At 38.1% G+C, this 27479-nt stretch overlaps 1 protein-coding gene across 3 annotated transcripts in view; it reads right to left on the bottom strand.

The window, feature by feature from the left end:
- Positions 1–3788: 3788 nt before the first annotated feature.
- fxr2 (fragile X mental retardation, autosomal homolog 2) overlaps positions 3789–27479 on the bottom strand; it is a 110986-nt gene continuing 87295 nt past the window's right edge. For 2 of the 3 annotated variants that reach the window (XM_039746938.1, XM_039746939.1), the window contains exons 14-17: positions 26201–26404; positions 20853–20951; positions 9701–9813; positions 3789–6668 (exon numbers count right to left, since the gene is read on the bottom strand). In XM_039746938.1, the coding sequence (XP_039602872.1) occupies positions 6561–6668; positions 9701–9813; positions 20853–20951; positions 26201–26404 (524 nt within the window). In that variant the 3' untranslated portion in view covers positions 3789–6560. The remainder of the gene's footprint in view (positions 6669–9700; positions 9814–20852; positions 20952–26200; positions 26405–27479) is intronic. The other variant, XM_039746940.1, reaches the window with a different exon arrangement.

Here is a 27479-nt window from a genome sequence, read left to right as displayed (position 1 = left end):
GATGTCAGTCATTGGCATGCACAGTATATTGCACATACCATTCAGCACACTGACAACAAGGCCACCTCAGCAGAGGGGTGACTCACTGAAGAGCCTGATGGCCAAGACCTTGATAGGGCTTCTTGGAGTGACATGGTGGTGTCACTCCATTACTAAATGTGTTCCCCTGGAAGTGAAAACAGATTATACTAAACTTTATTGTCATTGAACACAGTAGGAGTACAATGGCAATAAAATGCAGTTTTGCATCTGACCAGAGGTGCAAAAAATAAGATAATGGCAAGTAATAAGATATATATAAATAGAGGGACTCTAAAGACAAGAGTACATACAGAATGATTAGTAGAATTAAAACACAATATGGACAGTTTATATAAAGAGCATAGCATGAACAGAATAAGTGCAAGAAAGTATAAGAGTTTAAATAATAGAAGCAATAACTTGCAGCCAGTTGTACAGGTACAACAAGTACACCAGAGGCCTGACAGGGTTATGTGGCCAATATTATGGACCTGAGGTGGTTACAGAGTCCTAGGGGGTACACACATGATATTATGGCGAGGTGGCCTACCACTTGATTTTGAACTCAGCTGGGTGAGTTGCAGGGTAGAAGCAGTTTCTAAACCTGCTGGTGCTGATACAGACTGCTCTACTGATGTGAGCGGGGTCTCTAACAATTCTACATGGTCGCTGCAGGCATCATTTGTGCTGAAGGTCCTCAAAGGCAGGTAGCGAGACACCGGTGATGTGCTGAACTCCACACTTCTATTGGAAACCAGGATGATTGATAGATAGAAATTTGTTTCTCCCCAGGGGTAAATTTAGATTTTTACAAAAGCTCTTTAAATAAATACATAGATTGTTAAATAAATATACACACACCCAATGACTAAAATGCAAAAACGTTACAAAGAAAGAAAAGTTCTGACTTGCCAGTCCCAATGCAGGATTATGCAGACCTAGACGTATTGCTGTTGGTATAAAGGAGCACCCACGGTGTTTCTCGACACATTTCTGCTGAACAATTCATTGGCTGAAAGTCCTCAGTGTTAGTGTGTCAGAGAGAGGATGTGCAATATTGTTCATAATGGCACTCTGTTTTGTTTTAATTCACTCCTTTGCTACAACCTCCAGGGGGTCCAATGTGTATCCTATAACTGACGAGGTAGTAGTACTAACCACTCTATCCAGAAATTTTAAGGAACGTAAATAAATTCCACTAGTGTTGAGAAACAATACGCTTTATTGATACATACTTGGATAATAGGTCTTTCAAAAGTTAACGAAACAAAATCTTATGGGCCACAATTTCATCATGCATTTTGCAGGGTATAAAATCTTTTTTTTTTTTTCCCCCTATAGAGTCTCTGTAGATATCCAGAGCTTTGCCACGTTAAGGAGCCAATCAAACTGCACACATTCTATGACATTTGGCATCCTTTGTGTTATGCGTCAGTCACCTTGTGTTTCATTCTCATAACTACAGCATATGGATGTTTCAAGGTTAGCACTGTGGGAGGAGTTATCAAACTACTGAATGAAGAAGACTGTTGAGGGGGCGTGTCTGGCGAGGGGGCGTGTCACGTAGGTCAATGGTCTCTTGTGTAGGATCAGGTAGTGACAGAGCTGCCTGGCTCTTCATATTTTCTGCAGTGTAAACCATGTGACATAAACATGGGAATCCAGCTTGCTGCTCAGGAAGCTCCAGGTGCCTACAGCTAGACCCTTAACATTCTTTTTTAGTTCCTCTTCAATCCCCAAAACGTGTACAGTACATGTTAAATTAGTTGTCAGTCCTAAATCATCCCCTCTGTGTGCATTAGTGAGCACGGCAGTGGCTCAGCTTTCTGCCATGGATTAAGCCAGCTTGAAAGTGCCACATTTAGCAGTTGTCTTGTACGTTTATTGGCTAGACATGGATAGAAAACAAAATTAACATTTAGCATTTTCAGATAGTAAGAATTGCATTTAAGAGATCTTAAAATTGCAGATATATAAAATTATAAACACATTTAGTGCATCTGTCCATCTATCCACCTTCCAAACTCGCTTCTCCATGGCAGAGATGCAGATCACCTGCAGGCTATCCTGGTCAGCAACGGGTGCAATGGACCTGCATTCTGTGCAGTTAGTCACCCCTTTGATTCAGTGTTTTTTTTTTTACCAAAGTGGATTCTACTTGGATTTTTTGACATTGAACAGCAGAAAAAAAAAAATGTGAAAAGATCTCTGCAAAGTGATTTTATTTTCAAATCTAAATAAAAAAAAAAAAGGATCTCATAAGTATGTCCCCTGTTTCAAGTCAGTATTTAGTAGATGCACAGTTGGCAGACACGAGTCTGTGTACACAAGTCTCTATCATCTTTGCCCTTCTGGATATACTAGCTGAGATGTCATATGCGATTTTTCTGTTTGCCACTCTTCCATAAAAGTCATGAATGGTGAAACACCCAAACAATAGTTGTCTGCACAGTCCATCCAGTCTCAGCCATCCAAGCTTGTAAGTCTTTCCGAGTTCTCCAGGTGGACTCCCTCAATAGTATTTTATTTTTATAAACTTTGGCTGGCATACTCTATTTCGTAATGATAACTTTGGATAGTCAGTGACTTAGATCTCTTCTTGTCTCCATCCCCTGGCTTGTGCTTTTCACTCCCAGTTTCAGGGAGTTGCTTGGAGTTTTCTTTTATGTTCATTGTGTAGGGTATCTCACATTTTACCAACTCCCTCCAATTTGGACTTTCATGAAAGAGTCTTTGCTGTTGCTCAAGGTCAAAAATGCCAAATTAAATCCACTGGGATTCAATGTTGTACAACAATAAAATGAACATTTCCAAGGGATGCCTTTTTATAGGCACTGTATGTTTGAGTTATGAGATATGTTCAGAGGGTCAATATTGTTACATGTACAGAGTGCAGCCGAATTGTTACTTACCTGTGCTATTCCACATACAGCATATCAACCCACTCTCCAGCATCACAATTTCCTTCCTTCCTTACTATATACCTTACTTCTAAGCCTGTGTTTCAGCAAGTTGCTTGGAGACATCTCCTGTGGCCAAAGGGTAAACATATAATTCCTATTGTTTTAAGGGAGGACTGCTAACCACTATCCAATCTAGAATTACAGCATGACAAAAAAAAAAAAAAAAAAAGTGTACTTCTTTAAAAGGCAAGCAGCGAGTAGGCCACTGGACTGTAAATTTCAAGGCTGCCTGTTCAGTCCCCTCCCAAATGGGCCGGTATGTAATTCAAAGTAGTCACAGTACGGGCTAATAAACCATATGTTTAAAAAAAAAACAAAAAAAACACTGATATACAGTAAATGTACTATAAGCCCTTGCAATTTTCAAATATATTTCATGACAACAGTTAAATAAAAATAATCAAACATCACCCTCTAGTGGATCATATACAATTCAGCATAACATTTAAGTTCAAACCCAATGCATTTCATCTCCAGTTACACTCAAACAGGGTTACTTTTTTCTTTAAATCAATAAGGTGGATAGGGAAATATATTTGAAGCATGTTTTGTAAGCTGCATGCTATAAGATATGAACAACTGAAAAGGTAATTTCAGATGGCACCTTCTATCGGATAAATAGATCAAATGTTACTTGATTTAAATTTCACCTTTCAAGTCCAACTGGTTCGGATTATCCCATGTTAATTTACAATAGATAAAGGGGGGGATTGGGGGCAATAAAAAGATCTCTAAATAACTTGATACTTAGTGCTCCCAAAGGAACAGAACATCTTTGAAGGAAGAAAGAAAGAAAGAAAGCAGTCAAATTTGAAAAACAGCCTTTTTATTGAGTCTTTTTCCATTGAGATTGGAGTCTTATTGCCAAGAAAAGTGGGATAACACTGTATCACACTGATCAACTGTGGAGTAACACCATAATCAATACATGTCTTGCAATGCAGTTTTTCCCTTACTGTAACAGATCAAATGACATTCAGAGGGCATATTCTTTGCCACCATGATTCAAATGGTTTAAAATAAAAAGGGTAGGAGAACTGTATTTTAAAAAAAAAAAAAGTTTTTTTTTAATCTTCTTACAGGGCCAGCTTTGCTGCACAGTTAAGGAGGAAGATGAAACACCTGAAAGATGGCTTAAATGATTCCCGTTCCCCGTCCTTCCAGGCTAGAGCATGTTTTGACCCAAATAAAACGCATGCGAGGACTTGATACAAAAATAATGAAACTGAACACACACACACACACACACAAGCTGAAAGTTAGTTTTGAATAAGATAAAAGCAGAGGAGGAGCACTGTAGAGCGGCAGGAATGTTTGGGGCAGCCTTAGGCCACTATGCAACTTGGGTGGTTTACCATAATTGCAATCAGCAACTCAAAAATCAATACACTGGGTCTTGAAGCAGGGACCACACTAATGGACCCATTAATTGCATTTAAATTAACCGCTACTGCAGCCCCAACAAAGTTTTTCCTGCTTATACTTCAAACATGTTATTGAGACTGAACTGCCAATGTTTTAGCTTGGAGCTGTCAGATGTTCAAGGCATCCTCATACTGAATGTGGCCTCTAACATCTTTGGGATTATATTGCAATACATGAAATGGGAAATCAGAAGGCGAGAAACTCCACACAGCATGTCTAGTGACCTTGCTTACTGCCCCTCATGTCTGCCAAATAAAGAGGAGATACTTTATTCCAATAAACGAAGAACAGCTGTCTGAAGAAATACTTTAGTGCTGCATGATGGGGTTTACTGCCAGTGCGATGAAACTGGCACAAAGACTCCCAAATTTCAGGTTCTAACATCTAAAATAATTGTTTCAAATACAGTAGCACTTCAAGATCTTTCCAAAGACATTCTCTCTACATATTATCTCAGTATAATGAGATACATTAGCTGCAATGCTCTTTTTCTGCTAAACATTTTTTTAAATACTGTACAACAAATAAATAGAAAAGAAATACACACAAAGCTGTGTGAGTCATGAAGTTCAGCAGGTCCACCCACTTCATCGTTCTTCCACTAAGAGCAGCATATACTGGAGCCACATTTTAATGGCTGTGCACATTTCACAAGCCATTTACGTTGAAAAATCTGCTTGGCCACATGTGTATAACAGAGGCATGCTTTACAGAGTAAATTCATCCAAAGGTGCAAAAAGGTCTAGTGTTGTGATTTACGATTTGCAACTAAAATTCAGCTTGGATGACACAACTGATCCTATCCACACAATGTCCCCTATGCGTTGCACAGTACACACAGTGACAAAAGCAACACATTTGCCATGTAGTACAGATGGAATACCACTAGTCCCTCATTCTTCTAGCCCAGACAGTAAGAGCTCTAATGTGTTAGGGGAATGGAAAATCAAAACATTCTGTGCACAAAACCTGCAGAAGCAACCTCACCATTTCAATAACCTTGGAAGGACCACGGTCCTTATTGTAAGCTGACAAAAATAGAATGTTCCCTCCTTAAAAAAAAATAAAATAAAAGAATGGCTACCTGTGTTACTAATTTAAGCTAGTATTCTACACAATGCATCTGCTAAGTGTCAGTAACCGCACTTACAAGACCAAGTTTTCTGGAGTGTGTTTTATTTATTATTTTCATTTTTTTTCTTCCTTCATTTTGAACCACACATACCACAACACATCACTTGACACATTTTCATAGACTATGTGCTGTCTGGCATCCCACTTCTTCCTCCTTTGCATCTTATCTTCCCTAGTGAATTATACAGTTCTCTTCTTTCCCAACAGCTGATGCCAATCTTTGTAAAAATTGGCACGCGTTTTATTCTTACAACAAATGACCAAAGAGCAGATCTGCTTTATCAGACTACCCATTCTACTGCACTGCTCTTTTCCAGTCCTCCTCCATTCGCTTTTTTTTTTCTTGGCCTGCTCAATCTCTTACCAATAAACAACAAAAAAGCCCTCTCAGTTCATTTCAGAACACACAATACTTTTGCAAGTTCAAGGCACAATGTCTCATTTCAATATATAGAATTTTTAATTTCAGCTTGTTTTCTCTCTCTACATTTTATTTTTTAAGTCAAAACCAGGATAAAGACATTGAAGTGTTTTTTTTTTTTTTTTTATTATTATTTTTCCCCTCGCTCAACCCCATCCCAACACCACCCAAAGTCAATCCACTGCCAGCTACTCCCTTCTCAATTACTCTCTCACTAACTCCACCCCCACCTAACAATAGGGGAGCGCAGCCAAGTCCAGTCCGGTCAGAAAACAAACAAAAAGAAAACGAAAAATGTCACATTCTGTTGATTTTTTTTTTCCTTAAACACCAAAAACATATCCATCAGCTTTTTTGGCAAGCTAGTTAAATAAGCACTAGTACTGATAGATAAGATAGATAGCTAAAGATTGTTTCTTAGATATGTAGGATACATATTGTACGTAGTGTTTGTGTTAAGTAGGTTGTGTGGATTTTTTTTTCATTTGTATTGTTTCATGTTTTATCTGTTAACATCAATGCAAGCAGGTCACCATAGAGAAAAGGTTCTGAGGCCATGGCCCCATCATTTAGCGCATCATTCTTCATTTCTTCATTTACGAGACTCCGTTGACGAGAGATGCTGGTTCATCTTTTGTGTCAGTTTCACCACTATTCTTCTCTGAGCTGGGGGTTCGTTTGATGGCTTTGTTGTTGCCTTTTTCCTAAATACAAAGAGACAAACAAACTCAATAGGAAGACTTATAGTGTTGGTATATTTTCCAATGACAGCATTAAAAAGTGTAAGGGTGTAATAAGTGCGGAGTTTCCTAATGAAGTCCCCAACAGCCAGTCTAATGCGTGGTGCAACATTAAACTGAATCTGTCTTCTTCTTTACAACATAAAAAGGATGGACAAAGCAAAAACACAAGTATTCCAAAGTTCTCAGACCAAAAGAAGAAATGTCTTGTTCTAAATGGAACAAACTGACACAGGGATTATTCATTTGATTAAACTGTATAATACACTGGAAAAACTGCATCTAAAATACTGTCTGCATTTTTTGAGACACACACAAAAAGCACATCTAGAAGTAAATATTGCAATAGTGGCAGCAAAAGCACAGACAAGTGCAAAGATTGAAGGAAACGAATCTGGTCTGAATAAGCAAACTAAGATTAAGAACTGATCCAGCAGAAATGACTACTCAACATAGTAATAATCAGTTCATACAAGACCTATTCCATTAAATGGCAAGTTACAATGACTTAATTTTTAAAGCTGCCTATACAAGTGACAAGTGCTATAAACAGTATACATAATTAGTTCACAAGAACCAGTATTGCTATTTGGCCTTCCACTAAAAGTTGCCCCAGAATGAGCTGGATGACAGCTCAAATATATCAATCTCTGCACAACTACCCAATACATATCTACTAAATGTAAATGGAAAACTCAGCAACTTCAACATTTGGTTACTAGGTTTAACAGAAATACTAGACTAAGTAAAGGATGTTACAAATAAAAATACTTTGTTTTATTAAGTAAAAATAAGGAAAATAAACAGCATAGTCAGGGTGTGAGCAACTTCATTTATGATTTTCTGCCCCATCTCAAAGCTAATCCATTTACACTTCATTTGCATAATGGACACTCACACAAGTTATGGCTTCATTTTAGGTGTACTTTCAAACCAGCGAAATCCAGTTCAGGTGGCCAGAGTCTACCCTGCCAGCAGTGGCTTTAAGGCAGAAAAAAAAAAAAAAAAGTTTGGTTTGGGGCACCAGCCTATTGCAGGTCTTAGTCACATACACAGGACCAATTTAAAAATGTCAACTAGCTTCACATGCACATATGAAGTATGTGGTTGGGAAGCCAGAGTACCGTGACAAAATCCCAGGTAGACAAAGTGACCAAGAGCCAAAAGATTAAATAACTGTTTCTTTGGCATTCTGAGGGCATTTAGTAGTGAATTATTCAACTGCATTTTCTTTTAAAATCAGAAGTCCACAGAATTCTTTCACACAGAAGTTAGCTTTGCAACACTGCTTTAATTTACAGAATAATTTGCATATTTGATTTTTGAGGAGCCGTAGCACAGATTCTCATTACATAAATATACTCATGGACTGGTGGCCTTTGAGATTAGGTTTTTCTAGCTATAGATGCTGATCATGGGCCATACTGAAATGGTAGCCTAAATTTACAATGAACCATGGTCTCTGGGAAATTATATACAGTACCAGTGAAACAGTGTCCCTGACTTGGCCTAATGTCAGCCTAAGCTGCAAGTGTGTAAAATGTTTTTGTAATATTAAGTTTAATTAAAAGTATGATACTGTGCATTTACATACTGTTTACAGCACATTTTTATATTGGGTGACTTGATAGAACAAGACATTGTCAGTGTTAGTGTATATTGGAACACGTCTGCCAACCAGACTTATGTATCGGGAAGTATATTTTTAAGCACTAGTCAAATTAGAAAACAGCTCACATTACAGAAATCAAAAGGCATCAAAGCAAACTAATCAGTTTCTCTGCATTACACAGAAATTAAAATTGTTAGATGGTACCTTCCACTAATAAGTAAAAAATTATTGAATCTGAACTTCAAACTTCAATGTACTCCATGTACTATCAATTTATGTCTAAATGGCTCTTTAATTACAAAATAAAGAGTAGTAAGCATTAATAACTTTACTGTATATAAACTGCTCAAAAAAAATTAAAGGAACAATTTTGAAAACACATCAGATCTCAATGGGGAAATACAATCATGCTGGATATCTATACTAATGTGGACTGGACTCAAAGTGAAAAAAAATGATGCACCAGGCTAATCGATTTTGCCGACATTTAATTGCAGCAACTCAATATCATACTCAGTAGTTTGTATGGCCCCCATGTGCTTATATGCATGCCTGACAACATCGTGGCATGCTCCTAATGAGACGATGGACGACATCCTGCAGGATCTCTTCCCAGATCTGGACCGGGGCATCACTGAGCTCCTGGACAGTCTGAGGTGCAACCTGGTGGTATCGGATGGTCCGAAACATTCTCCGAAACAATGTCCCAGAGGTTTCCTATTGGATTTAGGTCAGGCGAGTGTGGGGGCCAGTCAATGGTATCAATTCCTTCATCATCCAGGAACTGCCTGGATACTCTCGCCACATGACGCCAGGCATCGTCATGCACCAACATAGGGTCTGACAATGGGTCCAAGGATTACATCACCCCACCTAATGGCATTCAATGTGCCATTGTCTACCCTGTAGAGGTCTTTGCATCCACCTTCATGAAGTCTGTTTTTGATTGTTTGGTCAGAGACATTCACACCAGTCCTGCTGATGGATTAAGGACCTTCTACAGCCCTGTCCAGCACTCCTCGAGTAACTGCCTGTCTCCTAGAATCTGCTCCATGCCCTCGAGACTGTGCTGGGAGACACAGCAAACCATTTGGCAATGGCACGTATCGATGTGCCATCCTGGAGAAGTTGGTCATCTCATTGGTGTCTCTCTAGTGCATATGTTAATTTCATTAACACCAAAGCAGCTGAAACTGATTAACAATCCTCTCTCTCTGCTACTTAACTGACCAGAACAATATCCCACTTGATGCTATACTCTGATTAAAAAGTGCTCCTTTAATTTTTTGAGCAGTATATTTTTCCAATTCAGACCACAGTCTTGTTTTCTTTAAATACATCTTGTATATAAGATATTAATGAACTCTAACAGCACTCTACCTACCTTTGGCTCAGTAGAAAGTGTCACTTCTTCCCGAGGCTTCTCTGCTTTGTTTTTCTGCGGTAGTTTCTGACGGCTTTGCGATTCTGCACGGGAAATGTAATCTGCAACAGTTACTAGAAAAGAAAGAAATTTTCAAAAAAATGCAGAGTATATACAAAATCTAAAAATCTAACACTGCATGGAACTTTCCACTTGTAAGGAAAAAAAATACTTCACAGGAGATATGTAAAAACCTCTATGAATACCTTAGGAATGGCTTGCAGCATAATACTGCCAACAAAGGAAACATTATATAAAAATGCAGTATTTAGTCATTTCAAGATTTTTAACCACATAATATGCTAATTGTCATGTTTATGTTTACTGAAACACACTAAAAACAATACCAAACTGTATAAGAACGACACTTGGGTAATGACTCAAAAAATGCAAGACAACCTAACTCGGATACTCTTAATGGGATCTGTACCTTTGAAACTATACATTAAAGTACTGTATTTATACTGTTCTACCTGGTTTCAGACGTTAGTGTCTACTGTGTAGTCAAGATTTCATCATAACTTGTTGTTGCTTCATAGATGTAAAATGATTATGGGAAACTGAAGAATTAGGATAACTTCCAAATATAATAGAGACTATCAGCAACAACTGAACTGAAATAAAGTTCTAGGTTTTTCACATTGTTCATTTTATTAATACCAAGGAGCAGGGAAACCACCCATTAAACAATTGTCTGCTTTAAGAAATGCATAATAAACCTTACATTTTTCTTTATAGCTTAAATTGTCTTCAGGCAAGAATGATTTTAATTTACAAACATTTCAATTAAGTTTCTGTTCTTGTAAAGTAAGATAAGCCTAAACTGACTGTTGCAAGTACTATACCAAGCCTGCTTTACAGGTGGTCAATGTCTAAGTTTCATCAGGCATCTTGTCTGATTTGTGTAAGACTACATAAAAGATTGTTTGCAAAATGATGTATTGAAAGAAATAATGATCTATTATTTAGAGCAAATCAGACTTGACTCAATCAAGAATGCATAGTGTCTCTTTGATAAACCTCAGCTTCATATTTTCTCTATCACGATTATAGACTTAATCCCTGTATTTTGGAGCTTGTAGTTACAAATGTACTGCTTATTTTCTTCTTTGATTAGCTCAACACTGATTGCTGTTCGATAACATGTTTTCTTATTTTACTTCAATGCGTGTTTAGGTGCAGCTGCACTAAAAATGTAGATACACAGTAATAACACATCCTTTTGCAGTACACATTAAATCAGAAGACAGCTGGTTCAACATTACTGACTCATTATGTAATCCTAAGTAAGTCACTTATCCTGCTTGTATAATTACAAAAATATCTATTATACAGTACTATAGTACTGTACCCACACCCTGTATGAAGGGTTAGGCATTCACCAAATACTCAATATTAAATGACAATAAATGTTTGGTATCCATATAGAAGTGCTTCATTTTTGCATCTCAAATGCATGGAAATATGAATTTTTCAACAATCCCAAGCAAGATTAACATAGCATGTACTGTAATGTGATCCATAAACCACAAAATATACCATCATAAATGTCATCTTTACAAGTTTTAAGGAAAAACAAAAAACAATGAGCATATGAACATTCCACAAGCACGAAGAAAACAGTACACTTTAAATTATAAAATGTAATTGTCACTGTAGGTTAATGTATTTAGCTAACATTTATCAAAATCAATGACAGGCACTTTGAAGTAATTTTGTTCTTGAAACATAGTGGGTTACTTCAGAAACATTTATAGATGGGTCAGTTACGCTCACAGCTTAAAGCCGATACAATCAGGAAACACTGCTCCACATAGGCTACTTTCTGGTCAACGACTACAGATAGAATGCCAAAGAAACTTGGATAAGGTTGTTGGCTGGAATTAGCTTTAAGTAATATGCTTGATCACAGTGCAGCAACATAAGCATTAACAGAACAGGTTTAAGAGACACAGCCTACTAATTGCATGGAAACACTGTAAGTAGTAGATATTTTCTTTTTCTTATGAAAGTAAGCTAGAAGTCCAACCTCCAATTTTTACTCCATCTATCTTCCATTTTCAAACATACCTCTCCAAATTTAGGCAACAGCACTCTGTGACCCTATTTGATTAGCTCGGTTAGCAGAAACAAACATTGGACAGGGAACATACCTGTACACACGCAATCACATCCATTTGCAAATAGGCCACAATCTAACACACACATCTTTGGTAACCAGACACACAGAGAATGTCCAGATTCATGGGTTTAGGAACTCTTGCAGGCAAGGCCACATTTCTAACCACTCCAGTACTATGCTGACCCTTCTCTATTTTTTTTTTTTTTCTTCAAAATATAAGGCAAGTGCTGCATTTCAACAGTCCTGATGATAGTAAAACAAACTAAAAAAAAGACACACTGCCAACCTACCTGTAGCTAAAGACATAGCTGATGGGAAAATTCAGCCATGCATGCTCTGTTTCACATACTGCATCCAACAGAAAATATCCAATTACTGATCCTACACTGCCCAGCTCACAAGATTGTGTGTCAGATCAAACAAGAAATTGATCAACTTTCAATGCCCTTCATACAGTTCATCACAAGGAGCTTTACCCCACAATACACTTTTCAATTTAACATAATTAATCATACTAATCGTTTGTGGAGGGATTACCCTTTTTGTCTCATTGCTAATACAAAAAAGACACTTCACTGCCTTACTATTTCATCAGTTTAATTAATAATGTGCCTTTTGAAATCATACTTGTGATTTTTGCCAAGAGTAGGAATACAGTCCAAATGCAGTAAATGGTGTGCGTGTTTAGTTTTTAGAACACCCTGCCTCTTTTTATTGGCCCCAATTAGACTTTACTGTTTAAACTTAAGTATCACCTTGGCACTGAACAATACAATTTTATCCTTCTCCAGAGGGGTGGAAGGGGTACACTTGGTTTTCCAAAACAAAAACTAACAGAGCGGTGTGGTTGGAAGATTGACAACTTTGCTTTTTCTTAAAAGGCATATTTCAATAATAATTTCACCTGTTCCTAATTTTTTTTCTTTAAACTTAAACATTATTCTCTACATTTTAACAATGTGAACACTAGCAGATAATGAATCTTCCTCAGGGTCACAAAGTGGGAGAAAGTGAACCGGCGCACTGTTTTCATCAACAGATAACTGGTAGGAATTAATGTAGACACAAAGAGGAGCTCATCTACAACATTTTAATTTTGTAACAGAATTTGAAGTGACTGAACTGGAAATTCGAGCAAGGCAAGTTATACACCACATACTGTATATACCAGCAACATATTAACCTTCTGAAAATTTGAGCTGTGGCAAAGAGAAACATTAAACAAAATTTAAACTTTAATTTAAAACTGTTTTAGCAAAAAAGGGCAATTGACAGTTTGCAGAAAAAAAAATTAGGAAGTTTTTTTTTAAAAAAAAAACCCTCACACAACAGCAAAGACCAGCAGATCAAGACTGCCTCTGTATGTAAGCACTACCTAGCAAATTCATCTATCACTAATCACACGCCTTTTCTCTAAAAAGCATGTAATGTATGCCAAAGACTAACACTTGTGGTCCCATTTGGAAAAACAAGAACTTTATTAAATATTTCCACATCTGTCAGCATGCTGAAGGCATTACTGCAAGTTAGAAAGCTTACCATGCAAAGTGCCCTATGAAACACATCTTTTCATACACATATACATTACCATAGAAATGTTTGGGAACCCCTGTCAAAATATATGGTTTCAGTGACTCTGCAAGTGAATGAAGTTGAGACAACCTACATTGTAATTCATGATTACTATTCTCTTAATTTAACCCTACTATTACCCTAGGGTCGGTACCGACCCGTTTTCAAGTTTTAAATGCATAAAAGTACCACATACATTTTGTTTACTGCATCAAGGCTTTTTCCATTTTTCTGAAACTTCCATTTAAACAAAAAAAAAAAAAAAGGTAAATTATTTCTCTAATCAGAAATTCACTGCCTGTGGTCTTACCGGGTCGACCACGACCCAGGGTACAATAAGAGATCATAAAACAATAAATACTGGCCAAACTTAAGTTACAGTATAAACACACTCTCAGCTCACTCTGGCCCCACACCCCCACACAACTCTGTCAGGTAGCAGGCCTCTCCCATCCCCCGAGCTGTAGTCAGGGGCTTATCTCTTCACACCTCCCCCGAGTAAAAAAACAGAGACAGCCCAGACAAAACAGACCCAGACCAGTTCAGTTTGGTGATTGTGACTGGAGAGAAAGCATCTAATTTGCAGAGGTAAAAATGGCCAGATTCACAGCACTCCAAGCTCTGGATCATATCCTAGCTGAAGGACAAGTTACAGAGTGGCACAGCGACACTGATGAGGTGGACTCAGAGGAGGAAGACATTGTGGAGTGTCAGTCAGAAGACACAGACACAGAGTCTGAGGAGGAGATCACCTCTGAAGCAGTTTCCCCACCAGCTGAAGTACTACAGTCCAAGAATGGCAGCATCTCCTGGAGGTTAGTACCACCTGACGAGACTCGCAGGACAACTGGCAGGGCAGCTGCTGAAAATATCATCAGAATGACTCCTGGGGTCACAAGGTTTGCCATAACAAGGATAAGTGACATCAAAACAAGTTTTGAACAGTTCATGCCATTATCGCTGAAAAAAATACTTGACATGACAAACCTAGAAGGACAAAAAGTCTACGGAGACACATGGATTGACTTTGATGAAGAATTCCTGGATGCTTATATTGGAATAATTCTTCTTGCTGGAGTATACCGATCCAGCAATGAGGCCACAGCCAGTCTCTGGGACACAGCAACAGGCAGAAATATTTTTCGGGCCACGATGTCACTGAAGAGCTTCCACATGATCTCGAGAGTCCTCAGGTTTGACAACCGAGACATGAGAGCAAGACGTGACAAGCTTGCTCCCATAAGGGATGTCTGGGAGAGATGGGTGCAGCGCCTGCCTTTGATGTTCAATCCAGGGCCAGAGGTTACCGGAGACGAGTGTCTTGTGCCTTTCCGGGGAAGATGCCCTTTCCGGCAATACATGCCCAATAAGCCAGCCAAATACGGGATAAAAATCTGGGCAGCCTGTGATGCAAGAACAAGCTATGCTTGGAACATGCAAATTTACACAGGAAAACCTGAAAGTGGCATCCCTGAGAGGAACCAGGGAAGACGTGTAGTCCTCGACTTGACAACTGGACTGCGCGGACACAATATTACATGTGACAATTTTTTTACAAGTTTTGATCTTGGACAGGAACTTCTGAGGCGAAAGCTCACCATGGTGGGCACTATCAAAAAAAATAAACCTGAGCTGCCCGCTGAAATTGTGAATTTGAAGAACAGGGCACCACTGTTTACAAAATTTGCCTTTACAGTCACAACCACTATTGTGTCATATTGTCCAAAAAAAAAACCGGAGTGTGATACTCATGTCCACACTCCACAAGGACACTGCTGTGTCATCAGCTAAAGAGAAAAAGCCCATCATTATTTTGGATTACAATAAAAACAAAGGAGGGTGGACAACCTGGACAAGCTGACTGCCACCTATACATGCCAGCGCATGACCAGGAGATGGCCAGTGGTATTGTTCTACAATATGCTGGATGTGTCAGCCTACAACGGATTTGTGTTGTGGACCCAAATCCACCAAGGGTGGAATGCAGGGAAGAATCAAAGGCAAAGAATGTTTCTCCAAGAACTAGGGGATTCTCTTATAAAGGGACACATTGAAAAAAGGGAACGGGTCCCCCGAGACCCAGCCGCTGCAGCTGTGGTCAGAGAGCTGCAGACCACGGCAAGCACTCCATCCACGTCAGCAGGAAGACGAAGAGCTTCAGCACCAGCATCCTTCCCTTTAGCCAGCCCTGCCACAGCCACAGACCGGCTGCCGGATTCCAAAAGAAAGCACTGTCAGGTCTGCCCAAGCAGCAAGGACAGAAAAACCAATTCCATGTGTGCCAAATGCAAGAAATATATTTGCAAAAGCACACTAAAAATGTCACTTACTGTCCTACTTGCACATAGTGTAAACATACAGTAGCAATCCTGCTCCTGGAGAGCTACCACCCTACCACCGTACTACTAATTCTATTGGTTTGATTGTTTGTTTGATCTACATTTTGTAATTTATTTTGTATTTTATTTTGTCTTAGTCTTTGTGATTGAATTAAAGTTCAACTTTTGGAAAAAAAATACTTTTTTTGCCTTCTTCTTGAAGTAAATATATATGGGTCAAAACCGACCCTAACACCACAGATGTTACTAATATTAATAATATTGATATTGATAGTAATATTATTAAAATAAAAAATTGTAATTTTTTTTTTTACAGTTGTGTTCTAATACCCCTCAGTAATAGTCAGGTAACATATAAACCTTTGATTTATTTGTATAATTCTCCTGAGGTTTATTTTACCAATTTTTTTGGACTGGGCCGTTTTATTGACATCATACGTCTCATCTTCAGAGGGCCACACCAAAAATTTTAAAACCAAATTTTAAAATCTTTTCATGGATAAGGAAGCCTAAAAAGGTAACCAAGAGGTAAGGAAACAAACTGGATGATAAAAAAATGTTTGAGGGTTGAGGGAGGCTGATTTAGGACACGGGTCGGCACTGACCCGACCGGCCACGCCCAAGATAACAGATGGTTGGAAATGCTAGGATAATAGTAGGGTTAAATAACTGCCAGGAGAAAAGGTTAGGCAAAAATAGGTGGTGAAAAAATGTATGCATCTTTGAAACTTTTTTGAGTAAATTCCCCCCACCCTATAACAACTTAGTAAATTTTGCTACTTATTAACAATTATGGACAGTCTATGCAGCTAATAACCGACACGGACATTAAAAATGTAAAGGGTACTATACTACTGAAGTCCATAAAGAACTGAAAGATCCAGAAAAAACTAACCACTGATAGTCATGACTCTAACAAAGGATATGTAGAAAGATTAAATTATAAGTGGAATGTTGGTCCTCAGTACAGCAGAAAATGAAGAACTGATTCAGCCAAGTAACAGATCCTAAGCTAAAACCAGTAAAGAAACTGAAGCTTTGGGTATTCTTGCAAGACAAAAATATCAAAACATTAAAAGTCAACTATGGAGTACTTAACAGGACCAAAAGGTTAAAATTTGTAGCAACCTTCACAGTCCACAGAGCTAAATATTAGAGAAAATCTGATGGGAAAAGTTAGACATACAATGTGGGAAAAATGCACTAAGATTATTTCTGAGCAAGACTAATTCTAGAAGTGCCAGGTAAAAGTTCCTAAAGCAAGAGGACTTCGGAAACTGTATTTTCTAAAGTGGTTCAGGTATGGTATTGACCTGAAGTATGACCAAACTTATCCACACTCCACATTTACCATCTTAATGAAAAGTATCTATACTAATAAAAGGCAAAGCCCTCACTGACTCACTGACTCACTCACTGACTCATCACTAATTCTCCAACTTCCCGTGTGGGTGGAAGGCTGAAATTTGGCAGGTTCATTCCTTACAGCTTCCTTACAAAAGTTGGGCAGGTTTTATATCGAAATTCTACGCGTAATGGTCATAACTGGAAGCAGTTTTTCTCCATTTACTGTAATGGAGATGAGCTTCAACGCCGTGGGGGCGGAGTTTCGTGTGACATCATCACGCCTCCCACGTAATCACGCAATACATAGAAAACCAGGAAGAGCTCAAAAAAGCGCTTAAGAAAACATGCATTATATAATTGAGAAGGCAGCGAAACAATAAGAAGCGAGCGAGTGACATATACAACCATATTGATGAGTTCTGCTACTTCGGAAACAAAGCACGATGTAAACCTACACTTTAAATTAAGTTCATAGACAGGCTGCGCTGGCGTTTGTAATTTAGTGCCTGCCCATATAAGGCCGTCCGTCAGCGGCAATCCAATAGCAAACTGCCACGGGTAAATATTCACGGGTGAAGGACTGTGCTTATGGAGAGGAAGATGAGATGGTCAGGGTGGTGTTTGACACAAACTCAGCGAAACTGCGAGAGAAAGTTTTAAGTGCCAGGACTAAGGTAACATTAAATACAGCCACGGACATAGCACGAGATGGCACCAGCACAGCTGGGAACCTTCGATGCATGTACACCGAGCGCTCACGTGAACTGGCGCAGTGCACAGATAAAGGCAACAGTTCCAAAGAGCTGAACAAAACCGAATTACACAATTGAAAAGGCAGCAAAAAATATGAAGCGTCTGATAAGCATATTCATAAATCCAGCTACTGCGGAAACAAAGCATACGGTGGAAAAAGTCAATGTCCCGCTAAAGGAAGACAGTGTAAAAAAAACACGTGCATGCAGTGTGTCAGGTCTCAGATAAAGAAGAAGACGAGCTGTTCATTGATGCAGTAAGAAACGAATCGATGAATGAAACTGTCATCTTTACAACGATTGACAAACACGGAATGTAACTTGAACACAACACATCCTACAAATACGAACCTGATTGAAAGAAATAATGATAATCAAATCCTTGATGACAGCAACACTCAGTAACACTCACAAAACAAATACTGTATATTGACAGTCATGTTACGTTATTTTTAAAATGTTCCCTTTTCTTTTCTACCTTTTTAACACACTACTTCTCCGCTGCGATACGCGGGGATATAGATATATATATATATATATATATATATATATATATATATATATATATATATATATATATATATCCCGCTCTACATACTTGAATAATGGATACTTTATTCGCCATCAATGATTGTTTTGGTAAAGCCATACTCAGTGTATTCATTAGATGAACGGTAAAAAAGTAAGAGCGAGGGAGGATGACTCATTGAGGCATGCAGGCTGTAGTGCGTCAACTCTATCTGAATTGCGCGATCACATTTGAAAAACATATCTTTTCAAGTTCTATTTAGTCCATATGTGTCAAACTCAAGGGCGCGGGCCACATCCGCCCGCGTAATTATATCCGCCCGAGATCATTTTATATACTGTATTATTGTTATTAAAGCCCGGGTATATGAAGCGCTGGTAACACAATAAACTACAGATCCCATAATGCAGCGTTTCAGCTGCCTTGCATCAGGGTAACCTGAATGCAATTCAGAAGATACAGAAAACAGCATAATTAAATAAGAATCTGACACTTCAGCGGACGTTTTACCCGTGCACAATCACAAAGTGATTTCAAGTGAAGCTGCTTTTATGGGAGACACAAATGCACCAGTCCACCTTGCCCCACTTTCCCTGTTGCCAAGTACTGTTAAACCAAGTCATCACTACGGTGTTCCCAAATACGCACTTTGCTGATAAACTGAGCGCACTGCGCACTGAGTTTGCACGGCGCTTTGGTGACTTTGATGAACAAAAAAAGTCCGTCTACATGCGGCTCGAACCTTGTGCATGTTTGGTAGCACATATCTGTGTGAGAAGCTCTTCTCAGTGATAAAGACTAACAAAACAGCACACAGGAGTCGCCTCACTGATGAGCACCTGCAATCCATCCTGAGAATCTCCACAACACAGAACCTCACAGCAAACAGAAACAAACCTGTGGCCAAAAAAAGATGCCAGGCGTCCAGCTCTAAAATGACATATGAGCAAAGACAACTGAATGATTTGATTTGTTATTGCACGTAAGAGCGGGAGTCAACCGTTTTAACAAACAGCGTATTGCACTGATACGAAATAGCTGTGTGTGTATATATATATATATAGATATGTATGTATATGTTTATATATGTGTGTGTGTGTGTATATATATATATGTATTTGTGTGTATATATGTGTGTGTATGTATGTATATGTGTGTATATACAGTATGTGTGTGTATATATGTAGATATATATGTATGTATATATGTGTAAATGTATAGATATGTATATATATATATTTATGTGTGTGTGTGTAAATATATATATATATGACAACACTCATCACTCACAACAGTGACAAAACAATTACATTGACAATCAGGTTACGTTATTTTCAAAATGTTTCCTTTTCTTTTCATTGCTTCTTTAACACACTACTTCTCCGCTGCGAAGCGCGGGTATTTTGCTAGTTTATTTATATTATTCAAATTAGGAAGATACAGCAGTTGAGCACTAAAAATACGAACATTTTAAGGTTATACCTTTTGGAAGTTGCATTAACTTTCAATTGTAGATCCTGTGAAAACATCAAGTTTGACCAGAAGATGATAAAATCTTCACGTACAATAGTACACATAGCAAAGAAATCCCCTCAACCGAAAGCAGCCTGACTTTACACAGGAAATGCGTGTTCCTAAGAATATTTTTGGGTACAACCAGAAGTATGACAATGCAAATGTAGCTAAATTTGCTCTTTATGCATTTCCACAACACATTCCCTAGTCAAACCAAAACTGGCCGGTATACACAAAATAGAACAAGGAATGTTCATAGGATGCTCACTGATGTCAAAAGAGACTTTGCTAGATCCACGGAGACGTCTCAAACACCATCATGCTCCACTCATGTGACTATGCAAGTGGAATTATTTTTCGATACATGCAAAAAAGTATTTTACCAGGTTGACAGCTTGGAAGAACTTAAGTGGTGCATAGTGATTAGTATTAATAAATAATAAAACCTATAAAAACCACACAGATATACAGTGCTCACACCTTTGTGCAAACTGGTTTTAACAGACTGGTTTAGTGGGGAACTGACTGTTGATATATAATAACAGCCATTAATGTATGGAAATTAAAATCCAGGCACCTATAAAACAAAAATTTAAGGTTGGCAATTATGCGCAAGGTGCTCTCAGTGATTTCTTTTCCACCAACAGAAAGTCTTGAAAAAGCCTAGTCATATTAAAAAGGTAATATTAAGTGCATTTGGAAGGTGGAACTTAAGGTAACATTTTCGTCTCCAGAAAGTAAATTTTCAGTATTATACACTAAAAAATCAAATAATTTATTTGGTCATTAAAATGACTGGGATGACTGCAACACGTATATCTGTTTATGGTTTATGACTGGTGCATGCAAGCCTTTTTTGCAATAGGAAATTAACAGGGATAGCAAAAATGATATATTCTTGCATGTATACATTCCTCCTTTTAACTTATTCACTCACCTGGTTGGCGGTCTCTGCTTGCAGAGCCTCCATCAATCCGGGCCCCACGGTTGCGGCGGCGCCGGCTCCGGTTCCGCCGTTGGGGCTTGCTGTCATCTTCTGGAGAGAGCAAAACGAAATGCTTACACTCCAGTTCCAAACCTTGGCAAAATGTCTAACAGCTCTTTGGCCATAATATTATATATGTATCAATCAGTACCCCAATGAATCACTTTTCATTTGTTTTATAAAAGCTGATATAAATACTAAAATTTGGAGGGTGAGAGCACACTTAAACCGGCCAATAAACACAAATCAAGATACTACTAAGTACTCATAAGTAGGAGTAATATTTCCAAAGCCTAGGAAACAGCAACTTATTGCACAAAAAATACTTAAAAAATAATTAGTTGTGACATAAGTTTAAAAGTGAGAGGTGGTACATAATGATAAGGTAACCTAATCATTCAACTATAATCTAGCACAGCCTCAAAAATCTGGCACACTACTTTCAGGTACTGCAGACTTCTCCTATGAACTCCCACACATCCTTACTTTCTTATTAATAAACAGAGATTTAGAGTTTTAATGGAATAATCCAAAACTATTTTGACAGACAAGTTTGTTATATGTTCTGTCTCTTTATTCTGTTAAAAGGAGTAGGAAACTATAGGGTGGCTTCTTACATATGCCATTTACCTCCTTCCTCTAAATCCCATAGAATACATTCTATACCATCCCATAATATGCAGTTAATTCCATCAACCTTGCATTTAAAGTAACAGATATCTCTGTAGATACTTATTGAATTAGTCAACTAACTGGAAAAAAAAATATTGATTGACTAATCTTGGGAAAGTTGTTAGGTACAGCCCTAGTTTAGAATAAGGATGCAATGACAAGAGGAAAGTAAAAGTACATAATTTGCTAAAGCCCGACAGTTTTATTATGCTAAACCTAATACCACTATATTAAGAGATTTTATTTCAAACGTAAAACTTACTTCAATCTAGGCATTCAGCCCAAAATGTACAATCGCCCACCTTCAGACTCCGCAATATGGACTTAAACTGATAATGCAATTATTATGAAACGTTTGATATTTCTCAATATGTTTTTAAAACACCTTAAAGACTGACAATCCACACCACACAAATCACAGATCCTAATACACGTACATTTGTATATTATACGCAAGTCTGGGACAAAGACATTTTCCTTGATGTACCCCTCTGCTTCACTATTTAAAATTACAAATGAAAACAATTCAGACATTATTATAGTGCACACTGCTGACTTTCATTTAAGGGGATTTACATACTTTTTGGTCACACTATGTAGAAATGTCAACACTTTTTATACAAGGTCTCCCATTTCAGGGCTTTATAATCCTTATGACAATTGGTGTTGCAAGAGTTTGTGATTACCCAGGTGGGTTTCATTACTTCATTGGTGCTGCCATAAGAACCCTCGGCTTGCGTATTTGCCTTTGTTCATCATGAGGATGACAGCTGTGCCAATGAAAGTCATAGAAGCCATTATGAAGTTAAAAACAAGAATAAAACTATTAGAGACATAAATAAAAATGATCAAGAAAATAACAAGAACCCGCACCCCCACACAGGCAAAAAGGGCGTGATCAGTAGAGGGGGTTCCCAAGGCTGAATCATTACAGAATCAAGAACAATCTCACCACACACTACCAATATAAACAGCAGCTACTCACAACCCTGCAGCAGCAGCATGTGACCCAAACGGATGAGAATCTTTGAAATAGAGCACTAAACAGGATGGAGACAACACAACACTAACTTTAAATCATTCAGAATAGGCTATCACGATCATTTTTCTTCTTCTTCCTTTGGCTGCTCCTGTTAGGGGTTGCCACAGCAGATCATCTTCTTCCATATCTTTCTGTTCTCTGTATCTTCTTGTTTCACACATCACCTGCATGTGCTCTCTCACCATATCCATAAACTTTCACTCAGGCCTTTTCCTCTTCCCTGGCAGCTCTATCCTTAGCATCCTTCTCCCAACATATCCAGCATCTCTCCTCTGCACGTCCAAACCAACGCAATCTCACCTCTCTGACCATCTCCCAACCGTCCAACCTGAGCTGACCCTCTAATGTACTCCTTTTTAACCCTATCCATCCTCATCACACCCAGTGCAAATCTTAGCATCTTTAACTCTGGCACCTCCAGCTCTGTCTCCTGCTTTCTGGTCAGCACCACCGTCTCAAAACCCATATAACATAGGTGGTCTCACTACCGTCCTGTGGACCTTCCTTTACACTCTTGCCGATACCCATCTGTCACAAATTACTCCTGACACTCTTCTCCACCCATTCCACCCTGTCTGCACTCTCTTTTTCACCTCTCCTCCACAACCCCCATTACTCTGTACTGTTGATCCCAATTATTTAAACTCATCCACCTTCGCCAACTCTATTCCCTGCATCCTCACCATTCCACTAACCTCCCTCTCTCATTTACACACGTGTTCTGTCTTGTTCATACTGACCTTCATTCTTCTCATCTCTAGAGCATATCTCCACCTCTCCAGGGTCTCCTCAACCTGCTCCCTACTATCGCTACAGATAACAATGTCATCAGCAAACATCATAGTCCACGGGTACTCCCGTCTAATCTTGTCTGTCAACCTGTCAATCACCATTGCAAATAAGGGCCCAGAGCTGATCCCTGATGTAATCCCACCTCCACCTTGAATGCATCCTTCGCTCCTACCGCAGACCTCACCACAGTCACACTTCCGTTGTGCATATCCTGTACAACTCTTACATACTTCTCTGTCACTCCCGATTTCCTCATACAATACCACAACTCCTCTCTTGTCACCCTGTCATATTCAGGGTGCAATGCAATGCAACTCCTTCTGGCCTTCTCTAAACATCTCCATCAACATCCTCAGAGCAAACATTGTATCTGTGGTGCTCCTCCTTGGCATGAAACCATACTGCTGCTCACTAATCATCACCTCACTTCTTAACCTAGCTTCCACTACTTTTTCCCATAACTTCATGCTGAGGTTCAATTCATCAAAAGAAAATAGACCGCACTGCAGTTTACTCTGTAATTGAATAATTCATGGGAAAAAAATATTAACACTGTTTTTCATTCCTGCTTGTAATATTTTAGTAGCAGAGAGCAGGTACAGTGGATGGATGAGGAGTTTCATGCTGCATACATGTGCCTGGATGGCCTATTCATAAGCAAGAAGGTGTTTAATCTTTAGATGATGTACTGCTTTAACTGTCTGTTTAAGTGACAGCCCCTCTAGTGTCTTGCTATTGCTTTGGAACTGGTCTGTGCCATGCACACTGTTTGTGAGAGATGCACAGGACACAATGAATTGATTTAATGTGTGGAGCTTAACGGGATATAATCATCTTATTCTCCCTTCTCACCCAACTGCACCCCTTTAGAAAACATCAAGAAAAAAATAAATAAAAGCCCAAGGTCTCCAACTGGATATCCTTTACATAAAGGTCACAAAGGAGAAAAGACAAAATACCTCTTCAAAGTTCTAACATCATTTTAAACCGATTGAGGTTAATCCCAAATATGGAAACAACTCTTGCTACATAAAAAATATGCATTATACCAGTGCACTTGACAACAGTGTATCACTTTAAAGTACATCTCATGGTAAGAAAGCTTAAAACAAGGTTTAAAATTCCATCCTGTAATTGGAGCGATCACATTAGAACACATCTACCTACAATACCAAAAGCCACATTTTTTGCCTTGCATTTATCTTTTCAATTTTCTAGTTAATCAAATTAGTGCTGAAGTTCAGCATGTATCCAGATACAGATCTCATAGAAAACAATATTCCATTACATCTACCATGGTTTACACCCAACTTTGTGTCATTCAGGTATTAAAAGCATAACATTACATAGGTCAATCACTCAAACGGTAACTTTGATAAATCTGACCTGTGACCCAACACTGAATACAAAAGTAAAACATAAGCAATACGTCAAAATCAATTTATAAAACATTTGATAATTAAAACTGCAAAAAAAGCGCCTCAAAGTTCTGCCAGTTTTAGATTAGGTTGCTTTTGTACACTGGCACTTAATTTCAGTTAGAAGTATTGTTTTTAGGTGGCATGATTTATTTTTGTAGATGTTTTTATAAAAATACATTTTTAAGGTCTATATACATTAACGGAGTGATCTGCAAGACACCACTTAGAAAAGTTGCATTATATTATTTGAAGGAGTTATCACCAAATTAAGTTTGCAGACAGCATAAAAGTTTACCAGTAAGACGCTTCCTCACCTTTAACTAATACGTTTCTATTCTAAAAACCAAGAATTTGGCATTAAATCAGGATCTCTCTCCATCAGACCAGAAAGGTAACATGACTGACAATTTTGGGTGGTTTAAAAATGCCCGACTAATCTCTACATTCAACCTTATGGTATCCATCAGCCAGATGGATCCACTTCTTAAAAGAGCCTGTTTAACTAGCATGGCATAAGCATATTATGGCTAGAAATAGCATTCCTTTTGCTGATGAAAGTTGCTTATTTTGCAAGAGGGGAGTTTTCATGGATAGTGAAGAAGTCAAATTTGAATCTTTGCTTTTGCAGTAGGTCAGCTTCATACAGTTGCCTAAATAAGAGGGACTTTGTATACCTTGTTAATTTCCAAAAATAATGTCCTTGATGTTCAACCAGTTATGGGAAAAGCAGGATATACAATAGTGGTACCCAAAATATGGTAATACCCAAGATGTGCTTGCTATTCTAAAACAAAATGGATATGGACAAGACCACAACCTCTACTGCGTCCTCTTTTATTCATAAGTGAAAAATAATCTTTTAGAACATTAAAGAAATACTTGAAGTGTGAGAGAGACAGAAAACTAAAAGGATTGATAAGGACTAATTTTCTCTTTTGTTTAGGTCTTGTGAAGTTTTTGTTGACCATAAAAAATATCAATTTCTGAAAAATTACAATCTTTGAACAAACCACAATAGGAGGCTCATTATCTGTAATTATGACACTGGTCAAATCTTTAAATGCAATTTCTTGTCTACCACTGTTTCTGATGCAGAATAAACTATTTTTTGGCATAATGTTCTTTAAAGGAACAACAGACATGAGATTTGTTTAGATTGGAACATTCCTTGAAGAGGACGCAGATACCATCATGTTGTACTTGTCTCCACTTTAATATGTGTCAGGTTACGTTCTGCAGCACTATCTACCTAACAAAGACATCACAGTTTTGCCTTTTTTTTTTTTTTAATTGTTAAGGGACCAAAATAAAAATCAATTCTTGATAATCTATTTGAACAATCATGCCAAAAAAACAGAAATGACTTAACATACCAATGCCATTCTCACTAACAGAGTGACTGTCCGATTCCACAGCCCCATCCATTACACTGGGGTCTTGGTCAGTTTTACGTCTGCGAGATCTTCTACGTCTCTCTGCGCTGGTTTGGCTTTCACTGGCATCGGTGTCTCCAGTCTGGTCAGTCTCTGCAGCTCCATCCAAGAGGGAATAGGGGTTACTGTCAGGATCTCTTAGTACTGTAAAGAAAGTAAATAAACTAAGTAGAAAGCTATAACAAAAGTGACACAGTGAAGAAATACAGGTGTTTCCTTAGGGAAAAAAAGGGAAGGAAGAGGGGAAAAATTAAGTTGAGCCGTTTCCTCAGATTTTATTAAATAAATTCTATTTCATAATTACATTATCATTTCCTGGCATTAAGTTGCATATGATACAGAATAAATATAAATCAATTAATAACAATTACCAATAAAGAAAAACTACGACTTAATAGTAAAATGGACACAGGATGTATTTTTGAAAAGAACTTATTTCAACAGAAGGGTTCACCAGTGGCAGATGGTACCCAGTACTTTAAATTAACAGGCTATGGCAACATTTACATGGCGATAAACACCTTTTAATTGGTAAAATGGCTAGTTTGGAATAAAAACACTTCCACGTAAACAATGAGGAATCAGGCTGTAGGCAACCTGAATAGAATCATGTATACATCACACAAATATGTGCCCTTTTATAATTAAATAGACCCCACACTGCAAAATCTATTGCTTTGCTGCATTTAACATTTTGCGTTTTAAACTACATTGGATTACAGACTATATAACTATATATATCTATCTCTCTATCTATCTCTATCTATCTCTATATATATCTATATCTATATATATCTCTATATCTATATCTATATATATATATATATATATATATATATATACACACACTGCTTAAAAGAATTAAAGAAACACAAATCAGAGTATAGCATAAAGTCAATGAAACTTATGGGATATTTATCTGGTCAGTTAAGTAGCAGAGGGGGTTGTTAATCAGTTTCAGCTGCTGTGTAATGAAATTAACAACAGATGCACTAGAGGGGCAAGAATGAGATGACCCCCAAAACAGGAATGGTTTAACAGGTGGAGGCCACTGACATTTTTCCCTCCTCATCTTTTCTGACTGTTTCTTCACTAGTTTTGCATTTGGCTACATTCAGTGTCACTACTGGTAGCACAAGGTGATACCTGGACCCTACAGAGGTTGCACAGGTAGTCCAACTTCTCCAGGATGGCACATCAATACGTGTCATTGCCAGAA

The sequence above is a fragment of the Polypterus senegalus genome, chromosome 3, assembly GCF_016835505.1.
Source record: "Polypterus senegalus isolate Bchr_013 chromosome 3, ASM1683550v1, whole genome shotgun sequence".
Classification (NCBI taxonomy): Eukaryota; Metazoa; Chordata; class Cladistia; order Polypteriformes; family Polypteridae; genus Polypterus; species Polypterus senegalus.
This window is presented reverse-complemented; position numbering and strand designations above follow the sequence as displayed.